The following is a 12,181-nucleotide window of genomic DNA, read 5'->3' as shown; positions in this document are numbered from 1 at the left end:
GAGAAAAGGAGAGGCTCTCCATAAGGTTGAGTCTTTGAAATACTAGTGTTTTAGAGCTTCGTGAGCATCCACCTAGCAAGTTTCGTTATCAGGTCTTTATTTAAAATGGTCAAATCCTTGATACCCAAACCACCCCTATTTAGTGGTTTACACAACATATCCAGGCTACCAACGAGCAAAGACGGAGTCAGAAGCCAATCGGACTACTCTAATCATTGCTAATTTTGGAGCAGATTTAGGAGGATGTGTTGATAGATTTCATTGAGACTTGTTACAACCTGATCCAAAATCAATACTGGTGAGGAGGAGAATTGGGAAGCTAAGGTAGGGGTTTGATCTACTTTTTGTAGGTAGATTAATGGTGGGAGTGGTTCAAATAGAGGATGAAGGTGTTTTGGGGGAGTTATGAGGGTAGTTTTGCAAAAGAGGCATGTTGGCTATTTGGGGAAGTATTTGGGGCAAAGATGGAAGGAATTTTAAATGTTGGGTAGTTGTTTGTAAGTAATGCAAAATGTGGGGTTAATGGAGGGAAGCCTAGGTTAGCTATGTGCTGAGGGCTATGGAGGCTTAGGTCTTGGGTAGGATTTGTAGATGAGGACGGAGAGTGAGGTGATTGACTGAAGGGAGGTTCGCTAGAGTAAGGAGGGAGAAGCAGCGGAGGGGGATGCTAGGTCGTGTGGAGGAGCTCAACGTGGGTTATTGAGGGGAAGAGAAGATGAGGACAAAAGATGGCTCAAAGTGTAACACCAAAAAAAAAAAACTGATGCATGCGCCAACCTAGCCTGCCCACCGTCTTCTCTTCCTTATTCTCCTTCTTCTTCTTCTTTCGTGCACACCATCGCTGCCACTCCTCTATTTCCCTTTTCACCCCACCATCTCTCTCTCCCTCTCCTCTCATGCTACCAACATTGGAGTCGACGAAGCCTCAGACCTGGAGCTGGCGAAGCCAAGTCGTAGAACCCTCTCCATAAGCCCCTACCCCTTGTTAAATTTTAGTAAATCGATCCCTCCCCCTTGCTGTCGTCGGAGTCCTCGGCGGCTGACGACTTCGCGTCAAGTTGCTGGTCCAAGAGCTTCAGTGGAGGGGAGGAGGGGAGGAGGGGAGAAACCCCCTAAATGGGCTTCGGGCCCGTAGTAAAGGAAGGGAGGGACCTCCATGGCCGACGGCCATGGAGTGCGCCTCGCCGCCCCGTTGGCCACCCCGGCCACAGGGTGAGCTGCTCCCGCTACCCCGTAGGCAGGGAGGACAGACGGCAACTCCACCGCGGCTCAAGCTATGCCCTGCCACCATCGAGCCGAGGCCTTTTCCTCCTCTTCTCCTCTCCTTCCCTTCGGTTAACCACCCACCTCGAGTGATGGACGTGGGCCGCCAGCCTCGAAGGTGGGCTACCGATGACATGGGCAACCGACAGCATCGGGGCCTCCCCCACTTTGTCTCCTTTCATTGGAAGGAGATGGCGAGAGAGGATCCCTTGGTGGGCTACAATTTAGACCGCAGCCCATGAAGCTAGTGGGCTGCAGTCTAAACCGTAGCCCTTAGAGCTAGTGGGTTGCGGTCTGAATCACAGTCCATGGAGCCCGTGGTTGCAGTTTGAACTGCAACCCATGATCTATACCCACCTTGCCTTGTTGGGTTGGGCTCGAGCTCAACCCAACATCGCACCTATGCACCAACCTAGGCCCAATGGGGTTATTTGGACCCTATAAGCCCCATTTCTCTATTATCACCTTGTTAATTAGCCTAACCACTCCCCTAAAGATAAATTCTTATTACCTAAATAGTGTCAATTTTATGATGACATGGAACTCACCATAGGGAACCCTTGACTCATGTGATATGCCTAAACCTAAATTCTCTAATAAGGTAATAATTTAATCAATTCGCTAACCTTACATATGGCTTGTGTGAATTGTTAGGATCGATACTGCGCGAGGAGGATTTTGAGATTTCGAAGAAGCCGGCTAGTTGAGGAGAATTATAGTACTGTGAAGATCCCCAATTGAGTAGAGTTTATATGAGTTTAGAACAATGTAGTTGCTACTATTATACTTTTCCTAATGTTATAAGAATGACAGTGTTAACACATGCATTTAGTATAACTATTATGTTTCCCAGTATACGTAGTTGTTGATCATATACTTTTCATGATATTGTAGGAATGTTAATATTAACATATGCATTTAGTGTACCATGATGTATCCTGGCACGTGCAGTTGTTGATAGTATACTCTTCATGATGCTATGGGAATGTTAATGTTAGTATATGTATTAGTGTAATTATGATCTACATGTATCCTAGTGTGAGACACTCTTGTATAAATATCTATAGTGAATATAGAATATAATGACTATGATGACTATGGCATGACTTATATATCCACAGATACTACACCACTTCCACATATCATTAGTAGTCGTGTTCTAACTAGGCAGTGCCCTCTACTCGCTCAGCCCGGGGTTAAGGGTAGAGTATAACGTATATGACTTATACTATTAACGGTTAACACCTAAGGTTGTTAGCCTGAGTGGGCAAATTCTTATATATTAAGTCATGGATCTTATCAGCACTTTTTCAATTTTATTATGGCAAATCAACACGTCCAAAAAAATTATTAAGGCATGGACTCAATATATTGAACTTAAGCATCATATAAAGCACTGTAATTTTAACGCCTACAAAAGACTAATTAGTTCAAAGTTACTAATAGGTTGATGACATGGATGTTGGCAATTCTCCAAACTATGTAAACTAAATTAGACCCAAACCCAAACTGTGTAAACTAAATTAGACCCAAACCCAAACTGAATACCAAAAGGGATCTAGTTTTGCCATGTCAGAATCCATCTTAGTAAAATGCCGAATTGATTAGCATTTGACCTAGAAGATAAATCATTGGCAAGTTCAACATCTTTTTTATAGGTTATATGGTTGATCTTATCAATACTTACTAAGGCACGAAATACTAAACTTAAGTATTAGATAAAACACTATAATTTTTAGCACCTCTTAAAAAGAAGAACACTAAAATGTTTAACATTTTATTTGATAGAAAATAGCTTTTCATCTTATAAGTAAAACACTAGCAAATTAAATTTTTACCATCATATTAAAGATATGGATGATAATCTAGTAAAAGTAAACCTCTTTTGACAATTTGGGTGAGATCAATTTCAATAGATAAACGTGGAGGTAAGGGCTAGTTTGGTCAAAATCTCCCTGCTATTTGCAAAAGTCCCAAATAAATGAAGGACCCATCAAATGATTGAGTTATTGACAAAACTAGGTCTATTTTTAAATTTATTTGCCCAAATAGATAACATCCAAACTTAAATATTAAAAGAGTATACTCGGTTATATTGGCTCCACTCATGACATTGGGTTCATTGTGATGAGCTTATTTATTTAATTTAATTTTTGCTTGAAGAAATAAAAACTTTTTGCTCGCGTGCGTTCAAATGCAAAGGATTGTTTCGAATGGGCCATGAGAATGCTTGCACGCGTTCACAAAAACAAAGAACGTGATTTGCACATTCGAGCACGACCGTTTGAATGCCTGCACACATTCGCAACGATAGAGAACGGTATTTGTACATTCGAACACGATTGGGTGCGTTCGAACACACCGCGACAAAAATTGTTAGTTTGTTAGGGTTTTAACTTGGTTGTTTGAGTCCCAAGGGTGAGCCTTTATAAATATATAGAGAAAACCCTAATTGGGTTTATCTGATAATTGGAACGGCATTGTTGCCCTTATCTCTCCTTCTTGGTCTAGCCATTGGCACCCTCTCCCACCTCCTTCCTTCCATCGCCTAAGTCCTTGGTCAGCTTCCTCTAACTCCTAATCCTTCTCTTCTATAATAACTTCTCGCCCTTCACACTAAAAGAGCTCTCCTAGCACATATCTAGTCATTAAGGGGCTAACAAGCTAGAGTTCATCCGTTGGAAAGCTCTCTCCAAAATCAAGCCATCCAAACCCTGTGATATTAGATTTTTTGGAAAGCTCTCTTCAAGGGCGATAATATATCCAAAATTCAAAAAGATCCAATGGCTAGATCCTCTGTAGTTCCTTTCCAAAGTCACATCCTTAAACTGGTGCAGAATCGTTACTCTTCGGATCAAGTCATCTTGTAAAACTAGTATTAGAACTAACGTTCCTTAGACCATTATGGCTACCACAAGATTGAACGCAGCAAAGCAGACGAGTGACCAAGGCTTGGAAATGGACCACATGGCTCCATCAAGATCGCCATCGCCACAGAGGTTGCGAGGACGAACGGAAGACCTTTCTGATCTCTCGTAAACCCTAGCAATCATGGCACAAACGATGTTAGAGATCAAGGCAACCCTAGTGGACATAAACCAAAATCTTCCAAGGTGTACACCTAAGCATATCAATCATGGATAGGTTAATCAAGGCAGAATCCTACCTAAAAACAACAAGGAAGATCCAGCCAGGGCTGCAGCTTCTATGGCTCCGCCACCAGTTGCTGCCTAATCAGATCGTCGACCTCCACCTCATGATCATTATCAAATATACGAGGATCGTCCCTTACCACAAGATCGGGTCCAGCAAGGACCGATCCTAGCAGCACTATGGTAGCAATGCGATGAACCATAAGGGCGCTGCACCGATTTGCCACCCTTGCACCCAAGGGCTCTCATGGCCCCATACCCAAAGGAGGAACCTTGGGAGGTCTATAATGTCATAGAATGTATAATAGATGCATGTGTTAATACTAACATTTCTATAATGTCATAGAATGTATAATAGCTACAACTACATTATTCTAGACTTATATAAACTCTACTCACCTGGGGGGTCTCTAAACTACTCTAGTTCTCCTCAGCTAGCCAGCTTCTCCGGAATCCCAAAATCCTCCTCACGCGGTGTTGGTCCTATTAATTCATGCAAGTAAAGCCATACGTAAGGTTAGTGAATTAATAGAACTAATTATCTTATTAGAGAATTTAAGTTTAGGCATATACATGAGTCAAGGGTCCCCTAGGGTGAGTTCAATGTCATCCTATAATTCACACTATTTAGGTGATAATAATTTGTCTTTAAAAAAGTGGTTAGGCTAATTAATTAGGTGGAATAGAAAAATGTTGCTATAGGGTCCAAATGACTCCAAATAGGTCTAGGCTAGAGTGTTGGGTTGGCTCGAGCTCAACCTAGTAAGGTAAGGGAGGCCTTGGTGGGCTGTAGTCCAATTGCAGCCAACAAGGTTAGCTGTGGTGGGTTAGGGGGTCCAACCACAACCCACCCAAATCTTTGGTTTAGTGGGTTGCGATCAAACCGTAGCCCATTAAAGGCTTGGGTTGGTGGGCTGCGGTTTGACCAAGAGATGGGTGGGGGTTAGTTTAACCCCCACCCTCCCCTACCATCTCCTTCGAAGGAAGGAGATAGAGTGGGAGAGGAAAGGGGCCTGGTGTTGCCGATAGCCCACGCCGCCGGCAACCCGCCCTCGAGGTCGGCGACCCTCACTGGGGGGGGGGGATGGCTAGTCGAAAGGAAGCAAAGCTAAAGAGGAGGAGAAGGGCTCAGCTCGGCTCGATGGCGGCGAGCGTAACCTGAGCTGCGGTGGAGTCATTGCCCGTCTTCCTTGTCTACGGGAGAGCGAGAGTAGCTCGCCCCACGACTGGGGTGGCTGACGAGGTGGCGAGGTGCACTCCATGGCCGGCAGCCAAGGAGGTCCCTCCTCCCAACACTACGGCCTGAAGCCTGACTAGAGAGGCCCCCTTCCATCGGAGCTCTCGGATCGGCGGCTAGACGCGGAGTTGTCGGCCGTTGAGGTCTATGATGACGACGAGAGGGAAAAGGATAATTAATGAAATTTAATGGCGAGGTAGAGTCTTACTGGGGGTGTCGTGCGATTGGCATCGTTGGCTCCAGCATCGGCAACCCGAGAGAGAGGAGAGGGAGGGAGAGAGAGATAGCAGGGTGGGAAGAAGAAGAAGAAGAAAAGGAGAAGAGAAGGATGGACTGGACGGGGTGGCAGGGGTGCTGGGACGCACGGACGTGCTCGGCGCGTGCACAGGTCCCTCCCCTTTTTTTATAATTTTTAACGTGTTACAGGTGGCAAGGAGTGAAGGAAGGCAGAACTCGAGATCGAGCTTGAGTTGGTGCGAGGGCGGCCATGATGCGTGGCCCTCGGCGGCTGCGGAAGGGACTAGGGGCCCTACTACGAGGGAGTAGCGACGGTGAAAAGCTACGGTGGAGCCACTCCGATGTAGGGGTAGCTTCCCATGGCTGTGGCTGTTGAATTTAGCCACCCAACCATCGCTAGCGGCTATGGCGGTCATCACTGGCCGATAGTTGGCCCGAGGAAGTTGGCCGTGGCCACCGGTGGGCGTGGGAGCATTGCACCCGTGGCCACCAGCCTCGAGTTTGCTACAGCGTGAACTACCATCGCTAGTGCTCTTCCAGCTAGTGCCGGTGTGAACAGTGTTTGGGGCTTGGGTGTGGGGGGGTCCTATGGGAGGGAACGGACGTGGCGCCGGGGGTTGGGAGCGACTGAATGGCCGTCGGTGGGAGACTAGGGTTTTCAACCCTAGCTCCCACTACGGGTAGGGAAGATAGCTCAGGGGCCATCTCTAGCGACTGCCTCGGTGTTGATGTGGTGACGAGCTCGACCTGCAGGGATGGAAGGCGTTCTTCCTCGATCAGAGGAAGGGTTCTCGCCGATGGTTGGGTCTCCTCTCCACCTCCTTCATGATTTGAAGTTAGTGGCCGTGGCTAGGCTATTTCTGATCGCTATCCAGATCTGACACCTTGAGGGCAAGGTGAACAGAAGTGTGGTGGAGTGATACGACTCAGTTATATTAGCTTCACTCGCGACATTAGGTCCATTGGGATGATCCGATTTACCTAGTTTAGTTTTGGTTTTTGCTTGAAGAAATAAAAGCTTTTTGCCGAGAGGCATTCTAATGCAAAGGACCACGTTCGAACGGGCCATGCGAACGCCTATGTGCATTCACAAAAACAAAGAACATGTTTTGCGTGTTTGAGTGCCTACATACGTTCGCAACAATAGAGAATGGTATTTGCGCGTTCGAACGCGTTCAAACACACTGTGGCAAAAATTGTTAGTTTGTTAAGGTTTTAACTTGGTTGTTTAGATCCCAAGGGTGAGCCTCTATAAATGTGTGGGGGAAACTCTAATTAGATTTTTTTGATAATTAGAACGGCATTGTTGCCCTTATCTCCCTCCTTCATACTCTAGCCATTGTTGCCCTCTCCCACCTCCTTTTTTCCATCGCCCAAGTTCTTGCTCGGCTTTCTCTAACTCCTAATCCCCCTCTTCTATATTAACTTCTCCTCTTTCACACGAAAAGAGCTCTCATAGCACCTATTTAGCCACTGAGGGGCTAACAAGCTAAGGTTCTTCTGACTTTTGGTCACTATTCAGTCGATATCTTAAGATTTAGCTATCCACACTCTACGATCTTAGATTCATTGGAAAGCTTTCTTTAAGAGAGACAATATGTCCAAAATTTAGCAAGATCCAACGGCTAGACCCTTTGTAGTTCCCTTCGAAAATCATGTCCTCAAACTAGTCCAGAACTGTTATGTATCGGATCAAGTCATATTTTACTACCTGTTGAGCTTTTACTCATCTAAAAGCAAAGATTAGCATTTTTTAAAGTAAAATGCTAATAAGATTAGCACTTTTATTAAAACAATATTCTTTACCAAGTTCTTTTAGTCTAAGGTCTTTACTTAGAAAAATACTAATAATATCAGTATTTTAGTTTTAGATAAATAAAATGCTTAACTGTCAAGCATTTTACTTAGAGCTATAACTAAATAGACCTCTTATGATATTTAAGTTAGCAAATGATTCAATAAGAATTATTAGTTTTCTCTCCTAATCGACGGTTGAGATTAAATAATACTAAATAAAATTAACTAAAAGTACCTATGAACCGAAAGTATTAGTAATATTTTATTTCTCTCTCTTAGCTATTTTTTTAATAAAGAAAAAAAAATAATAAATGGATAGAAGTCGTTACTCCTACCATTAAGGAAATAGTTATAAAGATAAGCAATAAGAGAATACTTAAATTCTAAATATTTTTATCAATTAATCTAGTTACATATGTAAAATATCTTATATACCCTTTAATTTATTAACAGATAAAAATTAATTTTATAACTAATTGGTTAGTATGGAATCATTACTCATTTAAGTGTAGGTTAAATAAGAGCTACTTTGTTAAAAAAAAATTTCTCCAATGATTGGACTGGTAAAGAGCCGTTGATTTCCTTAGGCAGCTTCTGTTGCTTCCAACCGTTGGAGATAAGTCAGCGTCCTTCCTTTCCACGTGCGTCTCGCGTGTGCGACCAGCTCCAACGGTCGCCTACTTGCATTCTCGCTATCACATCGCTTCACCCATCCCCACTCGGCCACTCCCTTCTCCTCAAATTCGAGGCCAAAGTAATCCATGGCCCTTCTCCTCCCTCCTTTCTCACACAAAACCCCTCCCCGAAACACAAACTCCAAATCCATCAAGAATCAACAGAGGCGCCCTTTTCTGATCCCTCTCTGCTCCTCTATCTCCTCCTCTCAAGTCCCCGATGAGCCGAAGAAGATCTCGAAGCAATCCTCGTGGGAATCGAAGGACGCGGAGGGAAACGACTACTTGTATCGCCTCGGCAAGGAGTCCGACAACATGAACATTTCTGTCGGTGCTCGGAAGGGGGTCATCGATGATCTCTTCGTGGGGGAGTTCCTCGGAAAAGATTGTAAAAACCTCTCTCTCTCTCTCTCTCTCTTTGTTGCTTTTAGGAGGATCTTTAGGTTCCTTTTTTTAATGAATATATGTATGTATTCATTTATTTTTATTCCTGCGCCATTTCTTTGTTGAATGTGTGCAGCGGATATTGTGTTCGACTACCGGCAGAAGGCGACGAGGTCTTTCGAGTACCTCAAGGGTGATTACTACATAGCGCCTGTTTTCCTTGTGAGTATATTCTTAAAAGGTTTTTTTTTTTATTTTCTAATTTGGAGTTCTTGTTGGTTCCTAGTCTAATTTCTTATCCATGATTTTCTGCTGACATATGGAAACTCACATAGATGATACTCGAGAAGAAAGTAATGCAAGTAAGAAAATTTGCAGAACAATCCTATTATAAACAATGACAGAGTAAAAAATGGTCCAGGTTTTAATACCATTTGAGGGTTGGCGATCAACATTGTCACATAAGCAAGCTAAATTATATAATAAGGCCTTAATCACAGTTTTAAGAGTTCCATAACCTATTTATACTTGGGCAGAATGTGATTGATTCGAGAGTATTGTACTATAAGGAGGAAGGCATATAGGAACTAGTGTTAAAATAAAGGTTTTCTGTGGACAAAATTGGATCGGGTAGCATTACATCTTAAACAAACTAGCTTATAAGGGAGTATAAGAGTATGTTTTAATGGTGGAATTTAGTGGGAATAGGATCATTGCATTGGCAAAGACAAATACATATCTCGTTTTTCCTAAAAGTGTCTAACAGCACAGGTTCTCTTAGGAATACTTTGAGAAGGTTTGTTTTCTTTTAGATGATAGAGAACATACAGTGCTCCTCTGTGGTTAAAGCTTTAGTATGTTGTAGCCGACAGAACTGTTCTAGATAATCTGGATAAAGTTATGGATGCCTTAAACTGGTCCATCAAAAATAAATCTGGATTTCTTTCTCACTTTTCTGGTTTAATATAGGAATAGTGATTTTATATGATAATGTAGATATAAAATTTATTAGCTTAACTCTTTATTGTGACTGCATTTTGCATGTGTACAAGGTGGATTGATATTTGGACATACTAGAAAAGAGAAAAAAAAAATGAAGTTCCACATGAGGTATGTATTTAGTAGTGATGTGTAAATAACTATTAAAGTTTGAAAAACTTAAAATTAGCAGTCCTCACTTCATCCAAGAGGAGATGAGGCATGTTAGTGGATTGATATTTGGACATACTAGAAAAGAGAAAAAAATGAAATTCCACATGAGATATGTATTTAGAAAAAAAAAAACTATTAAGTTTTTAAAAATTATAAAAATTAGCATTCCTCACTTCATCCAAGAGGAGATAAGGCATGTTAGGGAATCAATCAAGCAAACTCTCAAATTTTAGAACTTTGGAAAGGCTTGGAACAAGTTGAACTAAAGTCGATCAAACCTCTTGGGAAGGTTAACCGTAGACTTTACGACTATCTATTATCAATGGATTTTCTAATGTTTTCATGTAGAGAGAGACCTCTTATTTACACTAAGGATGATGCTGACCTTAATAGAAAACCTGAGGGTTATGTTTATTTAATCATGTGGTTAAATTTCTCAACGTAATTGAGATTTAACCAAAGATCACACAAGCTTGGAAGAAATTTGCTTAGAAAATTCTAATGCACATTTGTGGATTGTTATTGTGGAGATCACATTAGCTTCTTCAAACCCCCTTTGTTAAAAAACTATCTAAATATTTAAGTATTTATCTAAATATTTAAGAAATTGCTTTGTTTCTTCAAGCCACCTTTTCTGGGTGGAAGATTTTGTAAACCCATTGAAGACAAAAGAAAATCATAGATAGATTGTGGATATGCATAATAAAGATATTTTGATTGTGATAGGTGTGACTAAATGATGACAATTAGATGAACTTGTCAATCTATAAACGCATGTTCCCAAATCATAGACTGATTGTTGATATAGAGCATAATAACAATATTGTGATTGTGATGGGTGTGACTGATATGATGACAATGATGATGAACTCGTCAATTTGTGAACGCACGTCCCCAAATTTCTAGTTGCCTATAGACTCAAGTCATTTTTTCATATGAGTATAATCACGTTGAGCATGAGATTGTTCCTCTCCATTCTTGTGTTTGACAAATTCTATTTTGTATTTTCTAATCCTTGCCTAGTGGCCTTGATCTCGAATGACATGTATAAAATTTTCCTCCTATGTAAAAACAATGTCTCTCTAAGAAAGGCTATGTAGTATAGACGTATATCTCATCTCCATCATCACATATAGCCTTAGATTGAGTCTCATTATTATCACCATGACCTCCATGGTCACACGACCATCATCACTGTTAAGATAATCCAACTCAACTAATAAATGGTCGCGAAGGTAATCCAGCTTGACTAGTAACCGATCATGAAGATGATCTAGCTAGATTAATAGTTGGTCATGAAGGTCCAACTCGATTAGTACCTCATCCAATACCCAAATGACTACTACTAGCTTGGTATTTATAGGTTTGATTACCTTTGATAGCTCTATCATGAGATGATCAAGTTCTTGATTTGCGTGTTTTTATGTGGATTAAGAAAAACGTAGTCCAATTTCTTTCACACTGTGATAAAGATAGTTTTTGACTTGAAATCTTATTTGCTATTGATGTCAAATTTGGTGCCTCCTCCCATCTATAAATAGGTCACCATTCAGTTGGAGTGTTATGAGATATAGTTGCAGCAACTTTAGCAGTACTGAATTGCCCAGCTCTTAATCTATATCTCTCCATCTAAAATTAGAAATATATTATTACATACTGATTATATTGAAACTTAAAACTTGAAACAATACTAACGCCCATCATCTCTTCCTCACTCTGTATCTCTCTCTCTCAAACTCTCTTCCTCTTGCCAATGCTGCCTTGCTGCTATCATCGTCGTTGTCGCCGCCGTAAGGTAAGCCTCCTCTCCTCTTCTCTTTCTGAAACAACCAAACCTCCAAATACACGTGTAAACCGCGTGGGTAAATTCTCCCACGCGGTGCATCACATGACCTGTCAGTACAAGGATTTCACAAGGCACACAACAACACAATTTCACCATAAATAAACTCAACTATAAGAGTCCGGATACAAGTCCACAGGCCACAACAAGCCTTCCAAATATACATCCAAAATACAATGCTAAAGTCCAAAATACAACATCATCATCATGCCCTCGCAGGGGCTTAACACAACTAACAAACATACTGAAAAGGAAAAACAGCTACTCCTCACTACCCGCACCTGCGTCCCCTAGCTCTGAAGATAATACCACCACGAGGTGGTGAGCTTACAGCCCAGCGAGTAGGATCCATACAATCGAAAATAATGAAATCACATGTGTATATCCAATGTATGCCTATATTTGCTAACGATAACGATATGCTTATTGAAAAGACTTACCA

The 12,181-nt window shown here is 41.8% G+C and overlaps 1 protein-coding gene across 3 annotated transcripts in view; it reads left to right on the top strand.

Moving 5' to 3' along the window:
• Positions 1 to 12,181, top strand: part of LOC140777566 (ribulose bisphosphate carboxylase/oxygenase activase, chloroplastic) — a 61,595-nt gene that overhangs the window by 3,292 nt on the left and 46,122 nt on the right. For 2 of the 3 annotated variants that reach the window (XM_073121768.1, XM_073121770.1), the window contains 2 exons: positions 8,274 to 8,748; positions 8,881 to 8,966. In XM_073121768.1, the coding sequence (XP_072977869.1) occupies positions 8,448 to 8,748; positions 8,881 to 8,966 (387 nt within the window). In that variant the 5' untranslated portion in view covers positions 8,274 to 8,447. The remainder of the gene's footprint in view (positions 1 to 8,273; positions 8,749 to 8,880; positions 8,967 to 12,181) is intronic. The other variant, XM_073121769.1, reaches the window with a different exon arrangement.

Source organism: Typha angustifolia, chromosome 15 (genome assembly GCF_048772165.1).
Source record: "Typha angustifolia cultivar Huaian chromosome 15, ASM4877216v1, whole genome shotgun sequence".
Taxonomy (NCBI): domain Eukaryota; kingdom Viridiplantae; phylum Streptophyta; class Magnoliopsida; order Poales; family Typhaceae; genus Typha; species Typha angustifolia.
This window is presented reverse-complemented; position numbering and strand designations above follow the sequence as displayed.